The sequence below is a fragment of the Vulpes vulpes genome, chromosome 4 (assembly GCF_048418805.1).
Source record: "Vulpes vulpes isolate BD-2025 chromosome 4, VulVul3, whole genome shotgun sequence".
In the NCBI taxonomy this organism is placed as follows: Eukaryota; Metazoa; Chordata; class Mammalia; order Carnivora; family Canidae; genus Vulpes; species Vulpes vulpes.
Window position 1 is genome coordinate 65,700,971 of NC_132783.1, and position 25,077 is coordinate 65,726,047.

The following is a 25,077-nucleotide window of genomic DNA, read 5'->3' on the forward strand; positions in this document are numbered from 1 at the left end:
TGTAATACCAAAACAAAGTACACAGCTTAACAGAGAAATCAGTGGAAGAGATGGAATTTGTGCTAAAACTGTGTCATCCCAGGGTAGTCACGTGCAGAACAAGGCTCTATCTTCTGAGGAATGACACCAAAGGTCTCATACTGTAGGGGAAAAGAGACTTCACCAAAATAGTCTTGCCAAATCACAACCAACCAAACAAATACAAACAACAAAGCAAACCTGGAGAGGGGATGAGGGAAATCATTATCCACAATTACTACAATGTATTTCCTAAATGTTTTCAATAACAAAAACAAAAATATGAGATATGCAAAGAAACAGGAAAGTAGGATTTTTATACTAGGGAAGAAAGGAGGCAACAGAAATGGCTCCTGAAAGATTTCAGACTAGATGGGTAAATCTTTAAAAAATAAATAAAATTTTAAAAAAGTATTTAACCCTATGGCTCACTTAGTGATCTGCAGTTTAATGAAGTTAGCAGGCTAATACCTGGCTATTAAGCATCCATGATCTTTACTCATGTACTTTTCCTTATTAAATACAAAATAAACCACTACAAACTATAGTCTCAATCATCAGATCGAAGCCACTGAGAAAGTAGACTAGCTATAGAAAAAAAGTTTATTAAAAAAATAGACAACTTATGTAAACATCTTTTTCAGTCACAAGGCTTCATAATACAGCATAACAGGCTCTGGCCTTCAATTTCTGCAGTGGGAGCACCTTCAATGTTGGTTAATAGTAATCAGCATAACTTCTCTTTCAATGAGCAAGTAAGTCTCTATGAAAATAAATAACCAGATTCTGCTAAGTATACTAATACACACAAAATCACAAATGTACACCAGATTTCAGCAAAAAACAACTATTTGCTATAACAGGAGATTGAATCCTTGTATTGCAATTATCTTTTTAATGCAGCTTCATTTCTAAATTCATCATAATGTAGAGTTGACTACAATGAAGCAACATGGGGAAGGAATGGAGTAGAGGGACAAGACAGATGAACACTCACCACTACCCCTCACACACACACACACACACACAAACGCATGTGCACAGACACATGGGTACACACAGACACACACCCGATGTTTTGGCAGAAGCGAAACTGAGGAAGTTTCTATACTTCTTTCATGTACTATTTTAGGCGTGTACTTTCTTTACTTTTAGCAGGAAATACATGCCCCCAAATGACTGAATAGGTATGAAGTAGCCAACCATAATTTTAAATGTGATACAATTTTGAGGAAACCAAATTTGGATTTCTAACTTCAACAATCTGTCAAAAGTGAAGCCAAATCATAGAGTGGACCATAATACCACAAAACGAAGCTAAGTACCTGAGATTTTGCTGCCAGAATTTTAAACACAAGATTGTTTTCCTTGGGGTAGAATGCACTTATGTTAATATAATCCTTTCATGCTCTGTTCACCATCTGCTGGGACATATCTGCCAAGTTACTATGATGTTTCAAGTGGCCAAATAATATCATTTTCTTTTTTCTGCTATATGTAGATATTTTGTCACAGCTGATTTAAATTGCTGACATTTCAGTTATTCAGTAAGCCTTAACCAAGGTAAAATTTTAAATGAAATGTCAAGTGACATTTACAATTTAGTTTTTCCTTGTATGCAAAATTTTAAGTATTAATTGCCATCCAAAATAACCACATTCTAGTGACAGAAGGGAAGCATAATGAATTTAACAAAAGAAACCCAGATAAATTTACAAGCTCCTGGATAGCCATTTCTGTAGTTTAATAATTTAGTAGTCGATTTGTATCATAGATGTATGATTTTATAAAACGACTCATAAAATCATTTAAAATCCTGATCTGCTACCCCAAATCCATTTAAAAGACCATATCTGAAAATAATCTATATTTGCCATTTCTGCCATGTCAGCTTATCTTCGCAGATGTCTAACATTTATCCACCATTTAGTGAAATGTGAAGATAATGATAAAATACTTATATTCTAACAGTGTTGCTGTTTCTTGATTTGGCAGTGTTTCTCTCTAACGGTATTTGGGATTATTAGGATAATCACACATATATAGAGAGGAAAAATAAGATTAAATGACATGAATGTTTACAATATGTGACACATCTGTCACTTATTTTTTAAAAATCCTACTACAAAATGAAAAAGCTTTATATTCTGGGTACCAAATAAATGGCTACTGATGAAACAAGAACTTTTTCTACAGGAAGCACCGACAGATTAGCCTTGCTCAGGTGGACATAATGTGGTCTTAGCCAAATGTCCACGACTGACTTTTTAAAAATCTGTTTTGGGGTTCTGATGGAAAACATTTTTAGAAGTTACATTCAGTAAAACGTTTCCAGGTTACATTCAGTATAATTTCCTCAAAAAGAGAAAGAGGCATAATTTAGGTGATACCTGGACATATTTATGCCTTCCACGCTACTACTGAGCTCAGGCGGTTTCTCTGGGATGCTCTATGTATCCTAGTCAATTTTGTTTTTTTAAATAGATACCTTTACTGACTAATATCACATTATTCTTGGCTTTTTGTTGTACAAATAAAAAAAAATGAAAAGAGAAAAAGAGAGAGAGAAGGAAGGAGTGGCAAAAGGGAAGAAAACGAAGGGAGGGACACACCTGGTACCTGGTTCCAATTTGGGTGTCAACAAGAAGAACGTCATGGCCAACAAATGAAGCACTGTAACTATGCTTACCGGAATTCTACCCAGCACAGCTTTATACTGCTGCTCCTGCCTTGTTTTACATTTGTGTGCATTTCAAGTTCCTAGGTAAGAATCCAGCAGGGGAAAAAAAAATACAGCCAGCTAACAGCAATCACATACATGGTTTTCTAGAGGGCTGACCTCCATCAGTACCTTAGTAACATGGCCACAGCTTTCCAACACCCAGCAGCATGAGACAGTTTCAAGGTAGACACAGTGTTTAAGTTTGTTCATCTTAAAAAAAAAAAAAGAAAAAAGAAAACGCTCGATCGATCAACATAAGGCACTTAAGACAGAAATTCTTTCTCCAGTTGTTGGGTAGGCGGTGGGCTAGTCCTGCTCCTCACGGCGCGCAAAGGCCCTGTGCTGTCCCTGCTCTGGCCTGCGGCGCCGGCGTCCAGCGGGGCAGGGAGGTGCGCGGCAGTCCTGTCCTTGGCGCCCGTGGGGCCGGGGCCACGCAGGGCGGGCCGGGACTCCGTGCGGCTCCCGAGGGCCGCGAGGCGAGGCCCGGGCACCGTGCTGCCAGCTCTTGGCTTTCTGGGCGGGGCCTTCCCTGGCAGGTGCGCCTGAGGCCCGGCGGAGGAGTGGGGAGCCCCCGGAGCCGGCTCAGGGGGCAGGTCCCAGTCTGCAGAGGCCGTGCTCGGAGTGGCACCAGCTGCTGGAGTGAGAAAAGACAGTGCAGTTAGCGGCTTCTGAGACAGCATCCAGATAAGCAAGGAAGAGGATTGATCAATTAGGTAATCCCTTTCAAGGAGACTTCAACAAAAAACCCTCAACACAAACGTTTTACGACTACTGGGATGCGAGGTTGGTTGGTTTGTTCAGGAAGAAGTGATGGAAGGTTGGAAAGAGTGTTTCTACCAAGGAAACAGGAACCATAACAATAGCCGGGTCACCTTCGTCGTGCTTGGGCCAATGATAGGCATGACTGTTGTTGTTTTGTTTTTTGTTTTTTTTGCATGACTTTTATAATGGGGCAAGTTTCAAGATGGATTAGACTAGAATAAAGGTTTTGTAAAAAATGATGGTTGACATGATGAAACTTCACGTTCAGATTATGATCTGAAAAAATGGGTGGCAGCCGGAAAGCAGTTAGAGTTTACATGTTGCCCCTTCTTTCTTGTCCCAAAGAACAGACTCATCACCTCTCTAGCAAATCATTATTGCCTTATGAGTAAGATAAATTGCACAGTTTCTCATGGGATTCTTGTCCTAGGATTTCTCCTTGTGCAATTGTAAATCATAAATTATCAATAGTCTACTGCATTACAAAAGAGTAATGAATTTATCTAAAGACAATGGATAATAGACTGAAAAAAATATCAGGTCTGGGTAGGGCACTGAAAGAGCAGAGAGAAAGAAACAGAATGAAAACAGTTTGTTTTAATATACTTTACGACTAACCATATAGCATAACATTGTACAATCTAAAAAGCATTTTTCATATACGTGACCTCACTTAATACTCATAACATATATTTCTAATTATTTTTATATACAAAATAAATTAATAGTCAACCCCTGTACAGTGTGCCGTTTGACTCTTACCCCTGCTAAATTCAACCTGAATGTCAGCCAAGCAGTGATGCTAGGTGATGCAGATCACATATCACAGAGGAGGCTAGGTGACTACTTTTATTTCCAGCTCTCCCACTAATCATTGGTTCATATGTGGGCAAATGGCCTGTCCTCTCTACTATGAAGGCCTTGGGGTGGTTATTCTCCACATTCTTGTTCTGTTTCAGTGTGCTCTTATATACTTAAGTTGCCAAACTTGAATTATGCTTTTCCCAGAATTCAAATAATAGTTAAGGTCAAATCAAAGAGTAGGGTAAAATTCAAAGAGCTATACTAACTGGGCAAACAAATTTGTAAATATAATCACTTGGAAAAGAAACAAGCCAATGGCCGTACAATTTTACATTCTAATCTCTACAGTGGCATTTTGTACTTTGACCCAACTAAGGCAACGTACCTGGGGTCTGAAAAGCATTTCCATCAGACAGGGTTCGTCTGTGATGTGATGCTTGTTCTTTCGAAGAAGCATAATAAGGCACATTCCCATATATCTGCTCTAAGAAAGGAGGAGATGGGCTTTTCCATCTACTATGATCAGTCTCAAGTCTTGGCATAGAAGCTGGCTCACCACTACATCCTCTGATGGCGGCACAAAAATCTGGAGTGGGTGTCTCGGGGTCAGGAGTGATGTGTGTGCTACCTTCAGACAAATCTTCCCCGTCGGTCTGTAGCAAGCACTTTGTGGAAAGAGAGGACATGGACAGAAGGCTCATGGTGCTTGACAGAGGGAGTGGGGGTAGGCTGCTGGCCCTCTCGCCTGTAGATGGTGGCCTTGTACAGGGAATGGCACTGCCTCGGGCCTTGGGAGCCCATTGGAAGATTCCCTCACGTCTCTTCTTTTCTTCTTTGGGCAAGAGTTCTTCAGCAGCCTGTGCTTTATTAAGCTCTCTGATATCCAGTCCCAGAGCTACTGATGCCAACAACATGGAGCAGCCATAGAGAGCAGACTCTGTCTTCTTTCTCTGGGGGGATCTGCTCAGATTACTTGTAGGGCTCACCTGAGGAGTGCTAGCAGCAGGGCTCAAAGAGGGTCCCTCCTCGCAGCTTCCAGGTTCCAATGGATTCTCTCTCTGGCCATCTTTCCAAAGAGGTAGATCAACATAGGCTTGAGCAGGTGATTTTATTTGCTTTGGTTTTCTGTATTCTGATCCGTCAGGGGAAAGTTTTGACTCTTCAGAAGCACCTAAATTCAGATATAAACACATGTTAAATACAGTTTACAGTAAAAATCATTTACCTATAAAATAAAGTTAAAATCTCATAAATATCCTAAGTCAAAGCACATAGAGTCCTTTTCAGTTCAGCAAACCATTCATCCAGAAGGACCCTAAGGAAAGGGAGCCTAGGGCACAGAACTCAAGGTTCTCTACAGAGGAACTGGCAAGCACAGCATCTGCTGTTCCCTATCCTTCAGAAAATGGTTCTTCGTTAGCAAGGGAAATAAAGTTATTGTAGGAAAAAGTCATCAAGATACATTAATACACACACATATATGTAGGCACTGTAACGTGTCAGATAAAATGTGCCCTTTGCCTCTTCTAAACGTGTCAGGCCCCATTATCTAGAGCTCGCCTGTGTACACAAGAATCATCAGGCTTCATATCAGTGGTCCTCAAAGTGTGCTGCCTGGGCGAGAGCACCTGCATCACCTGGAAACCTGGAGAAATGTGAATTCTTGACCCACTCCAGACTTTGGAATCAGAAATTCTAGGGCTGAAGCCCAGTTGTCTGTGCTTTAATATGCTTTTACTCAAGTTTGGGAGCCACTATTATAGAGGATGATTCTCCGAAGAGGTCCCACAGGGTAACAAAGTGGATCAGCTGAAGAACAAGCTGACATATCACATAGGTGCTTACCAGTGAATGAATGAAAACAATAAACTCCTTAATCCGTGCTCAAAGCAATCCATGATAGAGCATCTAGTGATTTTTCCAGTATTATGTCCTAGGATACCTGCAACATTCTCTGGAATCCAGAGAAGCCAAGATACCAGCTTCTCCCCCAATAAGCTGGTGGTACTCTTCTCATCACTGCCTTCCTTGCCTTTGGGGTGCTCTTTCTGGCCTCTTTCTACCCTCTAATACTGGCCCCAAGCTCCCTTTTCTTTCAGAAAGCCCTCTCTCAAAGTACCAACTGATGCTAAGGCAGTCTAACGTGGCCCATCCCCCCACACAATCTCAGCTTCCTCTGAATCCCCCCCCCCCCCAGTTCCATCTTTCACTTTTGTACTTTTACATCACAATCCAGATGTGCATGCCCACAGATGGTAGGCTTCTGCCCACCTGTTTGTCTTTTTAAATTTGGAGGGATCTCCCCTGAATAGTACCTTCATCAAGTAGGCGGGAAACACATTTGAATTAAATGAATATTCATTAAATAGATGCACTGTACATGTAATAGGTAGCAAATTATTAATCCGTAGTTTAAAAACCAAGAATGGGGGATGCTATCAACAAATGAAATCACTGATTTAAAAGTATATTGAACATTTCCTAATGTATGTTCATGTGTGCCTTTACTTATCAGTAAAACATACTCTTTCCCCCAAAGTGGTCATGAACTTAGGCTAATCCATCATAATCTTCCCTTCTTATGACTGATGATGAGCATCTGCAGCCCCTGGAACCAAGGTAAATATCTGCATAAGATCAAAATTTTGGTGCACTTGGATGGCTCAGTCAGTTAAGCATCTGCTTTTGGCTCAGGTCATGATCTCAGGGTTCTGGGATAGAGCCCCATGACAAGCTCCCTGCTCAGTGAGGAGTTTGTTTCTCCTATTGCTCCACCTCCCCACTCATGTCCTCCACTCCACTCTCAAATAAATAAATAAAATCTTAAAAAAAATTAAAATGTCATTTTTAGGATTCACTTAGGCATTTGACAGATGGTGAGTGTTTGCTCTGTTCCAGGCATTGGGAGTGGTAAACAAAACCAATAAAATCCTTGACATTCCAGTTTGGGAATGAAACAGAACACAAACATTATGGGCATCAGGTAGACAAATAAAAATTTCAGGTAAGAGCTATAAACAAGTAAGAATGGGTCATGAGACACAGGGATGGGGTGGGATGCTGCTTCAGCGAAGGTGGTCAGGAAAAGTTTTCAGGAAACACTCAAGCTGAGACACAAATGCTTAGAAGGGCAGGACAACACAGACAGGTGGTGGGAGGGGACCTGCAGGTAGGATGGATGAGTGTAAATCTTCTGCTCATTAACCCGTTATGTAAACTTCAAGAGTAAGTAACCTAATGGAGATTGAGCTGAGTCAGCCAAATATATCCTTGTATTTCCTCCAACTGTCCTTCGAAGGACGTATTAATGGGTCAGAACATTCTAAAAATAAATAAATAAGAGAATTAATGGGGGGGAGGAAGACTTCTCTGATTAATCTGTTTAGTCAAAAATAATAAAAAATATACTATAGGAAGAACAGTTTTATTACTATTGTTCTTCCTTAGTCTTCAAACCATATTTGACAATAAATTATAACATGTAATAAGAGGAGAACCTGTTTCATAGGCAAGAGTCAGCATGCAATCATGAATGTGACAACAGGAAGCATTTAGTACCTGTCTTGCATTTACCCAAATGTACTTGTGCATATATTTATACTGAAACCACACCCTCATGACAATGCAAAAAGAGGAAACTGAATTCGTAAAGTTAAGCATGGCACTGATGATGAATTCAAGAAATGTACTCAATGTTCTGCTAAAATATCTTTAATTAGGCCCCAGTGTCAAAGGGCTGTCTTAAATTATTGAGTATAAAGACCAATTTTCTCTTTTTTGGCGTTACCAATCCTTGAAGTTTTTCAACAACATGTCTCTTCAACATTTTAATATCTGAATATTATACTGCCATGATAAATATTCAAAGCAATTACAATTCATCTAAATTAGAGATTCCAATGTAATTCTAAGCAGTGGTTTCCCACAGAGAACCTGCTTGACTATATTTCATTCTGTTAAGAGGTGGCAATGTAGCCAAGAGACCATCCCTAAATCTCAGGATGTCCTTTTTTTTTCATATTTGCTATTTCCTATTCTACATTAATTTGATTATACAGAATTAATTATGACACTAATTTTTCTGATAGAGAATAAGAGTTACAAATTCCCAATAAACAATGTGGAGCCTAATTACTTTTCATCATAAAGATCTACAGAACAGCAAAGAAGTTTTGAGCTTAAGTAGAGGTATAAGCAATGCTACTTCTTGTTAACCTTCTCTATGCTACTTGAACGACCATACGAAACTATTAAAGCAAAGCTTCTAGTACACTCAGACGCTAAGTCTAACTCAAACAAATTCTATTTCCTGAAGCACATTTACCTGGCTGGTCCACAAATAATGACGCCAACGGCATGGTTTTCTGATTCTTTATTATGAGAGTTGACCAAGGACTGTTGCCATCTGAGAGAGGTCTCATTCTAGAAGAGAAATATGTTTATTTTGATAGAACCATGTGATGCACAAATTAGGTTTTGACAGGTATATATCAACATTTGTTAAGTAGGAAAGAAACTACATTTGTATTGTTCTGAAGGGCTAACAAAGTATAAATAAGACCTTGAAATGAGACAAGAAATACCTCAAAGATTAACTGCTTAACTGCATAGTAACTAATTTTGTAGGATAAAGTCATCCTAGAAATTAGATAAATATTCAGATTATCTCTGTACTATTCCAATCACTTTTTAAAAGTTAAGACTGGCCAATGTGGAATTATAAAAGGCACTGCTACCTGTCATAGTATACTCTGAAATGCTCCCAGATCTCACACATTTACCTTTCTTTGCTATCACTTCTTTCTTTCATTTGAATTGAATTAGGTCCCCAGGTACAACCTTTTTTCTTGAAATTCTTTTTCACATCTTCAAATTCTTCTTGTCGACAGACAGTGTTCCTTCCCCAAGTTTTATTGCTTTCATCTGAAGTTACTAGGCAGAGAGCATCACTCATTAACCAATTGCAAAAAACCTGAAGTTAAATGAATCAAATCAGTTGTACAACTATCTCACTCAAGATACGTCAACAATGAAGAAATGTGAAAGTGAAGATTTCTTTCTCCCTACTGATGGCAAACTTCTTTCTCTCATTAAATTAGCAAAAACGTGGAATGAGTTAAAAGATAAACTGAACTTAAGGAACAAAGTCTATTTTTAAGCCACAATTTATCATTTACTTATTTTTAAGATTTTATTTATTTAATTTAAGAAGTGACAGAGAGCAGGAGCAGGGAAGGGAAGAGGGAGAACGAGAAGCAGACTCCTTACTGAGCAGGGAGTCAGACACGGGGCTCAATCCTAGGACCCCCGATGACTTGAGCTGAAGGCAGATGCTTAATTGACAGCTCTCCAGGCACCCCTTAAGTCTCAATTCAATCTTATTTTTCATTAGTCATCACAATTTTGCTCAGCTATCACATCAGTTTGGCTACAGTTGCTTTTTAAAACTTCAAACCATTTTGCAGTTGTCCCCCCTTGCTTTTTCTAATGGCCTCACAGGGAAGTTTGTATACACATTTAATATCCACATCTTGCTGACACACTTACATGATCCTTCTAGCCTAGAAGTGGGCTTGGGCTTGCATGCAATGGATTTGGACACAACTGGGGAAAATAGCTACTGTTACTATAGATTTAGAAAACCAATCCTGTGAGTAGATATTCTAAAGCACAATGTAAAACATTATGACATATCTATAGAGGGGAATACTCCATGGCCATAAGAGATGAGGTTCAGATAAAAATAGTGTAAAATGTCTTATTACATATATTGTATGACTCAATTTTACAAAAAAGTAAGTGTTTATGCATGCATATGTATCTGAATATAGCCTTTAGCCAGTCCAACCAGACCATGGGAAGCTTCATAGCCCATTCAACAGGCCTATGTATAGTAACCATATGTTAGGCCAGAAAACATGTCCTAGTAAATACAAGAAGACTGAACTATCAAGTATCTTCTCTGACCACATAGCATGAAGCTAGAAATCAGTAACAGAAGAAAAACTGAAAAACTCATGAACACATGAAAATCAAACAACACTTTTCTGCACAACCAATGGATCAAAGAATAAATTACAGAGGGGAAAAAAAGGTTTGAGACAAACAAAAATGAAACAAAATACACCAGGACTTATGGGATGTAGCTAAAGTAGTTCTAAGAGGAAAGTTCATAGCAGTAAACACCTACAGTAAGCAAAAAAGATCCTAAATAAGCAACCTAACTCTACACTTTAAGTAACTAGAGAAAAAAATGAGCCAAAGGTTAGCAGAATAAAGGAAATAAAGACAACTACAGCTAAAACAAATAAAATAGGGAAAAAAGTGGAAAAGATTAACCCACACTAAGAGTTTGGTTCTTTGAAAAGACCAACAAAATTGACAAATCTTTAGCTAAACCAACCAACAGAAAAAGAGAAAGAACCCAAATGAACAAAATTATAAATGAAAAAGGAGACATTACCACTGATACCACAGAAATTCAAAGGATCCTAAGAAGCTACCAGGAGCAACTATGTGCCAACATAGTGGACACCCTAAAAAATGAAAAAATTCATAGAAATACATAACTTGCCAAGACTGAATCAGTAAGAATTCAAAAATCTGAATGGACCAATTATTAGTAAGGACATTGAATTAGTAAACAAAAATCTCCCAAAGAAGAAGAGCCCAGGATCAGATGGCTTCACTTGTGGATTTTACCAAACATTTAAAGGAATGAAATACTAGCAAACAAAATTCAGGAGCACATTAAAAGGATCATTCACCATGATCAGGTGGGATTTATTCCTAGGATGCAAGGATGGTTTAACATATGCAAATCAATCAATGTGATACACATTAATAGAATGAAAGAAAAGAATATGATCATCTCATTAGACACAGAAAAAGCATTTGACAAAATTCAGCATCCATTCATGCCTAAAACTCTTAAAAAATAGGCATAGAAGGAATATATCTCAACATTACAAAGACCATGTATGATGAGCCCATAGCTAACATCATCTATATGGTGAAAGGTTGACAGTTTTTCTTCTAAGATTAGGAACAAGGGTGCCCACTCTCACCATTCCTATTCCACAAAGTAGTGGGGTCCTAGATAGAGCAATAAGGCAAGAAAAAGAAATAAAAGGTATAAAAACTGGAAAGGAAGAAGAAAATTCTATTTGCAAATGACATGACATTATATATAGAAAAAACTAAAGATTAAAAAAACCAGTAGAGTTTCTATACACTAAGAAACATTTTCTGAAAAGGAAATATAGAAATCAATCCTATTTACAGTAGCATAAAAATAATAAAATACTTAAGAATAAATTTAACAAAGGAAATGAAAGATCTCTATTCTGAAAACTGTAAGATAGGGGCACTTGGGTGGCTCAGTCAGTTAAGCATCTGCTTTTGGCTCAGGTCATGATCCTGGGGTCCTGGGATTGAGTCCCGCATTGGGCCGCTCAGATCTGCACAGCAAGAAATCTGCTTCTCCCTCTGCCCCCACCCTGCTTGTGCTCTCTCTCTCTCAAATAAACAAAATCTTTTAAAGACTTTTTATAAGATATTAATGAAAGAAATCAGAGAAGACACAAATACAGGAAATGTATCCTATGTTCATGGATTGGAAGAAGTAATATTGTTAAAATGTCAATACTACCAATAGCCACCTATAGGTTCAATGCACTCCTATTAAGATTCCAGTGGCCTTTTATACAGGAGTAAAATTTATATAGAATCACAAAAGACCATGAATAGCCAAAGAAATCTTGAGAAAGAAGAACAAAGCAAGAGGTATCACACTCCTCGATTAAGCAATATTATAAAGTTATAGTCATGAAAACAGTCTGGTACTGGCATAAAAACAGACAAATAGACCAACAGAACAGAACAGAACAGAGAGCCTAGAAGTAAATCCAACCAAATAGTCTACCATATAGGTAGGTAAAAGAATGAAATTGAATCCATATATTACACCATTCATAAAAATTAACTCAAAATAGATTAAAGATTAATAGATTTTCTTAGTATTTTCTTTAGCTTACTTTATTATAAGAATACAGTATATAATACATATAGCATGCAAAATATGTGTTGATTGACTGTTTATGTCATCAGTAAAACTTCTAGTCAACAATAGGCTATTAGCAGTTAAGTCTGAGGAGTTAAAAGTAATATGTGGATTTTCAACCACATGGGGTGATGTGAGTGGGAGGGTAATGTTCAGCAGCCCTAATCTCCATGTTGTTTCTGGGTCAACTGAATATACAAATATCAAATAATTATGTCGTATGCCTGAAACTAGTATAATGTTATACATCAATTATATCTCAATGAAAAAAAAAAAGGAAATTAGACAAAGAAACATGAGAACAAATTCTGTTTAGTTGTGACACCCACTGATGTCATGTGTTAGTGAGAGTGAGCTACAATACACTTCTGGTCGGATGGACTCCAAGTCAATTAAGGACAGAAATCCCCACAGGAGCCCCAGTGCCAGGGGAGAAAGCTTACGCTGTATAGCTCGGAGCCGAGGAATCACTGTGGGGCTACTCGGTGGACTGGAGCCATTGCTGTTCAAACTCCTCCGTTTGTCCAAGTTGGGAGAGGCCTGGACAGTGATTTTATGCTGGAAATCTGTTGGATATGCAAAGAAATGAGAATTGAGATTTCATGGTTATAGGCACTATTCACAGGCCCTTGGCCAGCATAAGGCAATAAGAGCAAAGTTTGCCAAAGGGTAAGAAGGATGTATTTCTGGGTCTGTTTCTTCTTATCTTCCAGAGTTCAGGTCAATAAATAATGACCCAGAACCTATGGTACGTTAGGTGCAGTCAGACACATCATCACAAACCACAGAGGCCTTATTGAGTACTCTTAGAACCTAAAAAAAAAAAAAAAAAAAAAAAAAAAAAAGAACCTAACCATCTTCTAGGGAAGAAGAGTTACCTTCGTGTAGTCTAACATTGTTAAAAACAAATTTGAAAGAGTAAACACCCTGGATTTTAACGAGTCTTGGTTCTGTCACAAACTGTGGACCTCCAACTGGTAAGGAGCCCTTCTGAGCTCGTCTCCTCGAGGTTGGACAGAAACAATCAGTACTGCATAGCACAGCCGTGGTCATTAAAACAGAAAATGCAGGTCCTCAGGGGTTCAGGACATGCTACTCCTCCCCTTTAACCTATCACATTTCTTTACAACCGTCTACTCTTCATCAAACCTAGTATAAAAATACTCCTATCTGTTTCTTTAGGTCTTCATTTCCTGATGAAGGCTCCCTGTCATGTCAAACTTATTTAAATAATTTTTTATGCTTTTTACCCCCCAGTAAAACTGTCCTTGACAGTTTGATTTTCAGACCCAGCCAGGGACCCTAACAGGGTCAAGGAAAACTCCCCCAACCATGGCCCAGTTAAAAGGACTCTGTAGTCCTAACACCTAACCGCCACGTGGGCAACTGTCAGGAAAGCGTATTCCAACAACTATGGGAATATATGGAAGGAAGCATTAATATTACCAGAGGGGAGAGGACTGAGCATCTGCAAAAAGTTTGTCAACTGTTGGAAAGTTATCAAAACCTCAGGCAGAGGTAAAATAAACTACTGGATGTTCTTTCAGCGCACTGCTGAGCTTAACCTTTGATTTTCTAGTGGCTGTTTTTACAACTTGGTAGGGGCAGAGGTTAACTTATAGATTCTGTCTGGTGATGATGCAAACAATTTCTGTCTGGTATGAAAGATGATCCCAAAGGTTATAGTTTATGGCCACACAGAGCACTAACCAAGTCTGTATTTAACTTAGCAATCTAACTCTAACATTCCCTTATTAAATTGCCCATAAATACTCAGCTCCTCAAATCCTCACGGAAACCAATTTTAACTGGTTCTCCTAATTATTAGTGAGTTGGTTAAGAATCTTTGACATATGGGATCCCTGGGTGGCGCAGCGGTTTGGCGCCTGCCTTTGGCCCAGGGCGTGATCCTGGAGACCCGGGATCGAATCCCACGTCAGGCTCCCGGTGCATGGAGCCTGCTTCTCCCTCTGCCTATGTCTCTGCCTCTCTCTCTCTGTGTGTGACTATCATAAATAAATAAAAAAATTAAAAAAAAAAAAAAGAATCTTTGACATAGGGGCAGCCCGGGTGGCTCAGCGGTTTAGCGCCGCCTTCAGCCCAGGGTGTGATCCTGGAGACCCGGGATCGAGTCCCACATCAGGCTCCCTGCATGGAGCCTGCTTCTCCCTCTGCCTGTGTCTCTGTGTCTCTGCCTCTCTGTCTCTCATGAATAAATAAATAAAATCTTTAAAAAAAAAGAATCTTTGACATATGTTCATATTGTATTTGCAAGGGAGCTATAATTTTCCTTTTCAGGAAAATTATATATATATATACTTTTGAAAATTATACTTTATACTTTTAAAGAACCACCTGGTATTTGAAGTGAGGAGCTGGAATTTGGTAGGCGAGACATCTCTTCAACCATTCATGCTAGATATCTGAAAATTTTTAATATTGTCTTCTTTCCCCTGACCCTCCATATCCAAGCAAACCCAAATCTCTTATAAATTCTGTGTCACAGATTCATCTGAGAGCTATAGTTGAGAAATTTAGATTCTAGTTCCTGGAATTAGCAAGCTCCACATCTTAATCCCAGCTTAGCACTTATCAACCACATGAATTTTCAGGAGGCATCTCAGTATCTCCAATTAAATACAAAGAAATATAGAGAGGCGCCTGGGTGGCTCAGTCAGTTAAGCGTCTGCCTTTGGCTCAGGTTATGATCCTGGAGTCTCGGGACTGAGCCCTGCATCGGGTTCCCTGCTCCAAGGGGAGCCTGCTTCTCCCTCTGCCTCTGCCTGCCGCTTTCCCTGCTTGTGCTCTGTCAAATAAATAAATACAATCTAAAATAATAATAATAATAATTTTAAAAAAGAAGTATAGAGAATACTTAGCTTGGGGCTCAGGACATAACGTAGGCTCGATGCAAGTTAGTGATTCTTTTAGTTCACTGCCACCACCATTCTATGCTGGAGCTGCCACAGTTCCTCTTTTGATCTTCCTGATTTCCACTGGGACCCCTCTGGTCTAGTTCACAACAGCCAGGTGCACATTTTAAAAATGTATGCCATACCATGTCATTCCCCCACTGATAACTCTTCAAAGGCTTTGCACTGCTTCTTAAGTTAACAGGGATAAAAATCATAGTACACTCTGGAAGCCTCTGTAAGTCCAAGCCTGGGGTCTTCATGCCTCCAGCTTCATCTTGCCCTGTTCTCCTGTCACTTGCTATGGTCTGAATGAGGGGTCAACAAACTTTTTCTGTAAAGTGCCACACAGGAAATATTTTAGGCACCATGGCCCATACGGCCTCTGTCACAACTACTCATATCTGCTGATTTAGTGAGAAATCAATCATACATGACACATATATGTGTTCTAATACAAGTTTATTTGTGGAAATGGCATTTTACATTTCATATGATGTTCATGTGCCATGAAACATTCTTATTCTTCTCAAGTATTTAAAAGTACATGAACCATTCTTAGCTGTGGGCTGCACAGAACAGGTGAAGGCTGGACTTTGCCCATGGTGTGCAGTTTGCTGACCCCTGGACAAACCACAGAGGTCTTTTTCAATTCCTGGAGGAACCAAGCCTTCTTTGCATGTGCTCCCTGCCTGTTCTCTTCCTTCCCCCTCTATATTCGCTCAATTCTCAATTTCAGGTCTCAATTTAAATGTAACTACTTTAGGATGATTTCTATGGTCTCCTTAGAGCAGGTGACATCTTTCTGTTAATCACTGTTATATGACCCTTCCCTCACAATAGTTAATAATTTTAGCAAGTAAATAAGTAATTATTAGCTTAAGGTTCATTTCTCTGCCCCCAGTACAATGTCAGCTGCATCTGAGCAGAGGCTGTACAGTCTCCATCACAGCAGGACCCCACTGCAGGCTGACACAGTGCCTCACCCATAAAAGCCACGTAGGAAATCTTTGCTGGATCAATATTTTCTCTTTGTAAGATTATAAGTAACATAAGGGCAGAGATCGTGGTGCTTTTTGTTTTTTTTTTTTTTTTTTTTTTTTTGTAATCTCTACTACTTGATCATGGTAAATCTGCAAGTATTTGTTGAATGAGAGAATGGCATAAGGTTTTGCAGCAGAATCAAATTGGAGCTTACGGTCCACAACTGAGAAATATACAGCAGGATGTATGTTGGTTTGGAAGACAAAGCAAGTGAAAATGAAGTACCCAATGGGAGGCTTCTTCCATCTATCAAGTAAGAAAAATGAAAGATCTAACCAGGCAGACTGGAAGTGAAGACTGGTGCAAGAAAACAGTTTAGCAGGACAGGGTGACTGATTGGACTGGGGGATAGGGTGAAAAGTAAAAGACAGGAATATTCTTACCCATAGATACAAAAGAGTTTATTTTAGATTGAAGTTCAACTAGACCTGTGATATGTCACAACACTTTGGAAGCAAATTCTCTGGAAGACTCCACCCCAGAGCAGGAGGCAGGTGAGCTCTGGCTGCCCTCAGAACTAGAACACAGAACCAACCCACAGCATGTGAATGATAAACCAAATGGAATAAATGATGGCTAGGTAACCAGCATAGAACATTTGTAAGGCCAAGGAGGAATAGCAAAGATCCAAAACTGGATTTCAACAATACCTAAGGTGCAGAGCGCTTCTGATCTTCTAAAAGAGTCTGACTTCTCTCAAAAAAGCGGCACTCCTTATGTTTTAAACATAAAGAAAAATAGCATTTATTATAAATATCCTTGTCTCACCACTATAAAGTGGTGAAAGGTTGACTCTGTCTCAGTTATATGTTTAGGAAACTAGTTGAAGTTATTTTTCTTCATACTTGAGAGAATAATTTTCTCATGGCAGATTTTCATGAGGTCCACAGGCTTTTGGATAAATCCTGTGCTAGTATTTTTATTGGCAATGTTTCAGGATAGTGTCAGTGGGAATAATCTTTTTTTTGGGGGGGGGGGAATTCTATCATTTTGACTCTGAAAGTAGTAGTAGTTTCCATTTACAGACACCCACTCTCACATTCACATACCTGAGGCAGATGATTGTGGCAGGCTTTTGGCATTTTGGAAGTGGTTGAGATTGGAATGCTATTGCTTTAGAAACATTCCAACTTCTGGAGGCTTCAAAACCTCTTTGCTTTGTTTTATATGTTCTAAAATCACAACTTTGGTTTTAGATAAACATAATTCAGAGCGAATGATAAAAGTGGTCACAATAGAAAAATATCAACCATGATCACTTTTTTCTTTCCACATATTCCAAGAATTCATAAAATATAATTAAAAAACTCTTGTCTTAGATTACACTGTCTCATTTTGTAAGGATCTATCCTTATTTGGTTAGGCCCTCACAAAGGACTGCCAGTGGGAAGAACTACATTTGAGTTTTCTAGCTGTCAGTCATCATAGCTATAAATAACCTAAAATTAAAAGTTATCCTCGTGATTCTGAAAGGACAAAATTATGATGAGATAATTATGCACATTTAACAACAAGGTTTTGAAAGAGGTACAGGCACAGATATTAAAATTCAGCTTGCAGGAGTCTCAAATATGTTTCTGAGAAAATTTTTAAACTGGCTACACAGAGGGAAAATTCTTGCAAAGGGGGTTTAAGTAACTTGATATACTGAAAGGAAAGTATCACTTCCATTCAATCTACTGCCTATCAGATGTTTCTTCCTTAATAGTACACCATTAAATAGTACTAACATTGGGTAACCCAAAGAATTTTCTAACAGATAGTAATCTCCTTGAACTTAAGGCAAAGATAATTGCTTTCTCTTCTATACTATGCAAAATTCCTGAAGAAAAAAAATAGTATTTTATAGTTATCATTCTTCTCTTTGGATTTTTGGTTTTGTATCCTGCTTCATTCTTCTCTTTGGATCTTTGGATATGTATCCTGGGGCATTGTGCAAGTAAACTGTGTGTGTGTGTGTGTGTGTGTGTGGAGGGGGGTGGGAGGAAGAGCTGGAGGATTCTAAAGAGAAAGTTTCCACACTGTAGCATCACCTTGTGGCCAGAAGATGTAAAGGCCATGCTAAATTACAGAACTGAATTTCATTCCTTCAAGATGGATTAGGATTACAGCAGATTTGGGGGGTATGGTTTTTTTTTTGGGGGGGGTGTATGTTTTAACTGGAATCATTTATTAAGTGCCACAAGGTAAATAAATGTGTAGCTAAAATTATCAGAAAGAGAAAGCCAAATAGTACAATCCAGGAAAATGCAAATCTAGCAAAAATAGTCAAATACATTCAGTTTCCTTTAAATGAATACAAGATATTGGCCAAATATGATTTGAGAAGAAAAATAGGAGTGAAAGGGGATCTCAGTAATAATGAGTAATAATATTTTTTTCTTTAATCATTCTACCACTGAAGATTAAATAATCACTGGAATGATTTACTTTTTTTCTACCAAGTTTATTCTTCATCGGTTTCTCACTGGCCACCCCCCTCCAAAGTTTCCCAAGGCATCAGGAATATAAGTCAGGATAACATAGTCACAATACAGATAGAAGGCTGACGTAGTTAAGAACTGGAAAAAACGCATATGAGTGCTTCTCTGAATTGTTCTATCATCTATACTTAAAAGTAGAAGCCTCATCATAAATAAAATAGTCTATCTTAAATCATGTCTTACATACAAGACAGTACAGTCTGTGGTCACCCAAGTTACACTTTGGCTAAAAAGCAAACATCAGAAGAGAACCTGAAAAAGTATCTATTTTCCCCCAGAGGGGTCAAAGGTAAAATGAATAAGGACTCATAGCCTATTCTCACTTCAGCAAACTAAATAATCCGTAATGTATACAGTGTACTTGTGATTGTCACATATCAGTGATTTTCTGATCAACTGAGGATTTCTGTAATAACCTAATGTTAAAATGTCACATTATGTTGCAAGCCTTCCAATACTCTGTAGTAAGTAATTTTCCAAGACAATTTATACATACTTTATACAAAACAAAACTGTTGACAGTTATTTAAAATCAGTTTCCATGCCATTAACAAACATCTTAGGACACCAGCATCCTTAAAGAGACTCTACTATATAATACATATATAGAGAGGAGAAGAGATAGGGAGAACAGAAATAGAGATATTTAATGCACATTCCATAAAAGTGCCACCAGCTCTTGTTCTGCCACCATTCTTCTCCAGTATTAGAAACCACAAAATATGGGGGCAGGGAGGGTATATGGTTTCTCCTTAAATCAAATATAACATGTAATGTTAAAGAATTTAATTTCATGAATTGATATTTGTTCTTTTCTTTTTTTAAATAAAGATTTTATTTATTTATTTGGCCAGGGAGAGAACACAAGTAGGGAGAGCAGAAGGCAGAGGCAGAGAGAGAGAGAAAGAAGCAGACTCCCTGCCAAGCAGGAAATCCAAAAGGAGGCTCCATTCCAGGACCTGGGGATCATGATCTGAGCAGAAGGCAGATGCTTAACTCACTGGGCCACCCAGGCACCCCTGTTTAGTATCTTCTAACACATTACAATGTTTAAAACTGTCACAATGTCTTAAAATCCAGGAGGTATAAAAATGAACCAGTATATCTAGGGAAGCTTTTAAAAATATTTGTGTCTCAGATGAAAACTAACAGGCATAGAATCAAAGTACTTGATACATTTTGTTGAAGGTGCTAACAGCATCTTCAATGTCCCGAATGAAGTCAGTTACCATATGACATTAGAGATCTTTGTGGAAGCAACTTAGTGACAAAATAGAAGTAATTCTGTTGTTCAGGATTTTTTCAACACACCAGGCAATGCTGGTTCAGTGCCATGAACTAAAAGGAATTCTGCTTGGATTTCAAAAGGAGTCCATCTACTAATCCATTTACATGGAAGCATGCGGAGAGCTAAGGACTGGCCACGCACAAGGCGCTGATGCTGTTTTGCACGTGAATGAGGACGTGAGTTAGGTCTTGATGTCATGGCCATGAACTGAAGCTAGCCAGTGAAGATCCTTAGCTACCCTTCTAAAATCTCATTCCCCCATCTCTTCCCAGGGCTGAAGGAGCAAAGCTGATTACACAGATGACTTTCAAAATTCTTACGAAACATGAGGACAGAAATCGTACCTGAAGGTAAACTGATCCGATGGCCATCTTTGAGCTTTAACCGACTTCTCCTGAACTTTCCCTTCCTCTTCTTGACATTGGGCTTCTCCTGGTTTAACTGGAATATCAAAATGTTCAGCTCCCGCTCGAGCACGTCAATCTCCCGCTCGGCCAGCTGCTGCTCCCGCCGCCTGAGCAGCGCCTCCTGGGACTTCTGCTGGAGGGCAGCCCGTGTCAGCTCCTCCTCGCGGGACCGCAGCTCCTGGGCAGAGAGCACACGGGGGGCGTGAGCAGGAAGCAGCGTGCCCCAGGGCTTCAGCTCACCCCTGGCCACTCTGCTCCTCCTGGGGCAGTCAGGACAGTCGGGGCTGAGATCTTCCTAGCACAGCACTGGCTTACACCACAACCAAAGCCTTGCATGGGCTCCGTCAAGCACTCTAGGTTCTATGGTCCTCAAAAGGCATCGCAATTATTTTACACCCTGTTTTAACATTTCTTGCTCATCTTCCAGCCTGTGTGATCACCCGACACATGAAATGAACATTAACACAGAGCAACTAAGTACAGGTGTGAATGACCCTTTTCCAAATAGAGCCAAAAGTTAAAGCTTGATTCATTAAAGGATAATTATTCTACTTATAAAAGACTGCAGTTCAGGTTTCTTTAGAAGAACTTTAGGTTATTTAAGAATTGGCTTAGGGACACCTGGCTGGCTCGGTGGTTAAGTGTCTGCCTTCAGCCCAGGGTGTGATCCTGGGTCTCGGGATTGAGTCCCACATTGGGCTCCCTGCATGGAGCCTGCTTCTCCCTCTGCCTGTGTCTCTGCCTCTCTATCTCTCTGTGTCACAAATAAATAAACAAACTGTTTCTTAAAAAAAAAGGATCCGCTTAGAGATGGAAACATGATGGTGGAGAGATTACAGGGAAAACAAAGCTAATGTGTTAGAAGTAAGCTGAAAGCCCAGATCAGAAATGGAAATGAGCATCTCTAAAACAAGTCAATGGAAAATGAACTTTTCAGGACCCCATAAATGAATGCAAAGTATCACTTTAGACACAGATCTCATGAATTAGTTATAAAAGTCCCTCTGTCACAATACTTACTGATTAAAGTCTAACTTTCTTTTGGTTTTGATTTCAGAATTACTTAACTTCATAGAAAATCTCTAAGACGAAGAACATTGTTTTTATGTATTATATAGTATATTCTCACAATGAAGTAAGCTTAGAAATAAGAAAATGTTATTAATAACAATGAAGAAAAAAATAATAACAATGAAGAGAAAATACACTTACCGTACTGTACTTATTGAAAAAAGCAACATATAAGCAGACAGTTCAAACCCATGTTGTTCAAGGGTCAACTGTACTTTTGTTCCTATTAGGAAACAGGTATTCAATAGTAAAACCAAGAGCTCTACAAAGTTTTTAAATCACATCTCCATTCTTATTTCATTTCTATAAAATGATCTGTCCTTTACCAGAGACTTAAATATTCCTTTTAGTGCTGAACTACTTTTTCTTTTCTTGATTACTCTGCTACGAAACCGAGTACTCACACAGAAATCAAAGCATTTGCAAGCTTTATTTACACTGTTCCAGAAAATTTAATCTTAGGCCATCTTCATACCAATATCTTTGTTAGAAACAGTGGATGCCTTCTCAGATGGAGCTTTAGGCTGTGAGACCTGGGAGCTCTAAGCAATGGGCAAACACGTCATACTTTATATAACCAAACCACTTTACACAGCCCACCTCAAGAATACTGATGCATGAAAAAAAAAACAGTATAAAATAAAGCTCATGGAAGAAACAGAGCTGAATTATGGGGCTGAACTATCAACTCTACCAATCCCTTGGACTTTTTATAGATGGGCTCAAAGAATACTTGGAGGCTATTTGTCAGTACAATTATCATAGAGGAAAACAAAGAAGATCCTCCTTCTACAAATAAATAATATCAAGAGGAGACTAGAAAGCTCCAAAAAAACAAAATGAAAAATTTTCATTATTCAGATCAAACTAATTCTGAATTTATTATAAATTTACCAAAGTGGGCTGAAATTCACCTTTGAAATTTCCTTAAATTTATTTTTTTTCTAAAAAAATCTTCATAAAATTGCAAAAGCAATAATAATGGCACTGCTTTATGTGTTTTATAAATTTACATAAATGGTATAATATAATATAATATAATATTAAAAGCAAAGATTTGCTTCAGATCAGTTGATATTCAAGACATTTCTGGTGATAGGTACCAGCTGACTCTTATTAATATTTATATATATATTAATAAATATATTAATATTTATATATAATATAAATATAATATTTCTTCATTAAACTGCTCCTGGCATAAATTACTATATATTATGTGAAAAGGAAGAAAAAAAAGAAAATGGTACATATTAGAAAAAAAACTCTGGACTCCATTATTTAACTGATGGCCTTCTCCAACCAGTTAGCCCAAACTAGAGATCCTGCTGTCGTGTATTTGGGAACAGAAGATACCTACTCTTTCCTGTCTGCCCTTTTTGTTAAGATATTACTTTTCAATGGTGTTGTTATCAATTCAATTAGCTTGTGAAATGACATGGCATGAGGAACAGATAAGGGCAGCAAATTCAACTAGGGTTTTTTTTTGTGTTACTACTAAAAATAATTGAAGAAAAAACCACGTTTAATTCCAGGTCTGAGACTAAAATGTGAATCCTCTGACAATGACTTTATAAATTAAAAAAAAAAATCACTTGCTCAAGGTTTATAAGAGAGAGAGAAAGAGAGAGGAAGCAGCCAAATATTCTTCCTTCTAAGTGAATTTTAAAACATTCAAAAGTAAGAGAAAAAAACAAGAGCCTGGGGTATTAGAACCCCATTGAATACTCTGAGATTATGAAGCACACCCAAAAATTCTGCTGGTTGCTGAGATGTCTAAGGAGTAATTTTTGTTTAATTGCTTGGCATGGGCCATTCTAGTAATGGCAAATCCAGATTCCTGGTAGTAGATGTTAATCATTAATGGTGACATGCCTACTCATAGTGGTTCAAAAACAGGTGCATGCACCCAAAGCACAAAGACAGACACAGAAAGATAAGCAGCCAGGAATTTAGGGAGGAACTGTTATCTGTGGCGGCTACAGTTTACTGAGTAATGCAGAGCACAGCCAAGTTACTGACCATTAATTCCAAGTCTGACGCCTCCTACCTTAAGCAATCAGTGAACAAGAAAGGGAGATAGTGCACGTACACTGTGCTTTTGACTCTGTCAAAAAAGATGCACTGAGAAACCTTTGAGGGGGGAAAAAAAGCATTATATATTCTCTTTAATTTTAAGGCAAAGGCTCACAAGACATCACGAATGCTGTATTTTCAAGGGGCACTGTATAAAAATAACATAAAAAAGAAAAAGCAAAGACCACTAGAGAATAGCTAGAAAATATGAATCCAAATATCCAATAAACTACTATAAACCTCCAAATGGAGAAAGAGCAAAGATGCATTCCTGAAGCATGTTTTTTGACTTTTACACCATGTATAGAGTAAGAGTTAACTTACTGGATATGCTTCTCTTCTGTAGTGTCATAAATAATTATCAATAATTAAAATAAATAAATAATAGTTATTAATAATATCACCTCTAGGTTGTAAATCCTATGAATTATCTTTCCTCAAAGTCCACTCTCATTCCCCAAAATCTTTTTCTTTTGCTATTAAACATCTAATCTTAGAATTCCTCAGAAAAATATGGAAAAGTATTTAAAAAGTCAATATTTTCTCTATCATATTAAGTCAACACAATGTAGTAAAGTTTTTAAGAAACTTATTAATAATATCACTATTAATATCACTGAAAGTAATTCTTCAACTCAATGCAAGATTTAAAAAATAATCTGGTCAGTCATTTTCAAGCATTTTATTGCTTGGAGGAGTCTGATTTACTGAATGCCTGGACCAGGGGATGGTAGTGGCCGCTGGAGCCTGCTCTGGTTCCAGTCAAAGCCACCACTTTCTTTGGCACTTGCTCAGTAACGGGCACTGCTCCGAGCACTCTGCATATACCGCTCAGTAAGCCTCCCACCACCCCAGGGAGACAGCAACCTTATTGGGACATTTGATGGTGAGAAAGCAGGCAGAGAGGGAACAGCCCTGGGTCAACAAATTGTAGACCTCCAATTCTAGCCAGAGGTCAGGCTCCAGTCTTAACCACTCTGCTCGACTGCTGTAGGTTTCAGCACTCCGCTAAAAACGTGTATTTAAAAAAGAGAGGCAGGGAGTCTATCATTGTTTTTAGAATCTCATTTAGATATCCCCTTAGTCTGCTTGAATCCCTCAAGGGAAGGAAGCTGAGTACAGTCTACCACACCACTGTCTGCACGAAACGTCTGAAAGTTGTTGATTCAGAGACTACATTTTAATCCCTGGAGCTTTCACCCAAGAAGTTCTACTTCCAAACTCTAAAACAACATGTAGCAGATTTCCTCCCTTCAAGTTCTTCCAGTATGCCAGGGTAGCCCCCAAATTACCACCCCCTTGTGTACCCCTTCTGTTCTTTGCTCAGCTTGGATTCCTAGGTTCCTAGGTTCCTTCTCCTGCCTTCCAAGCCATACTTCTTGGGAGGCTCTTTAAAACTTGATTGTTATCAAACCCACCATCGCAGGT

At 38.5% G+C, this 25,077-nt stretch overlaps 1 protein-coding gene across 2 annotated transcripts in view; it reads right to left on the minus strand.

Moving 5' to 3' along the window:
* Nucleotides 1-607: 607 nt before the first annotated feature.
* The window catches only part of MAP3K21 (mitogen-activated protein kinase kinase kinase 21), a 52,885-nt gene continuing 28,415 nt past the window's right edge, over nucleotides 608-25,077 (minus strand). The window contains exons 5-10 of one of the 2 annotated variants that reach the window (XM_026008703.2): nucleotides 20,440-20,680; nucleotides 12,812-12,934; nucleotides 9,088-9,238; nucleotides 8,631-8,728; nucleotides 4,692-5,477; nucleotides 608-3,371 (exon numbers count right to left, since the gene is read on the minus strand). In XM_026008703.2, the coding sequence (XP_025864488.2) occupies nucleotides 3,004-3,371; nucleotides 4,692-5,477; nucleotides 8,631-8,728; nucleotides 9,088-9,238; nucleotides 12,812-12,934; nucleotides 20,440-20,680 (1,767 nt within the window). In that variant the 3' untranslated portion in view covers nucleotides 608-3,003. Of the gene's footprint in view, nucleotides 3,375-4,691; nucleotides 5,478-8,630; nucleotides 8,729-9,087; nucleotides 9,239-12,811; nucleotides 12,935-20,439; nucleotides 20,681-25,077 lie in introns of both variants that reach the window. The other variant, XM_072755954.1, reaches the window with a different exon arrangement.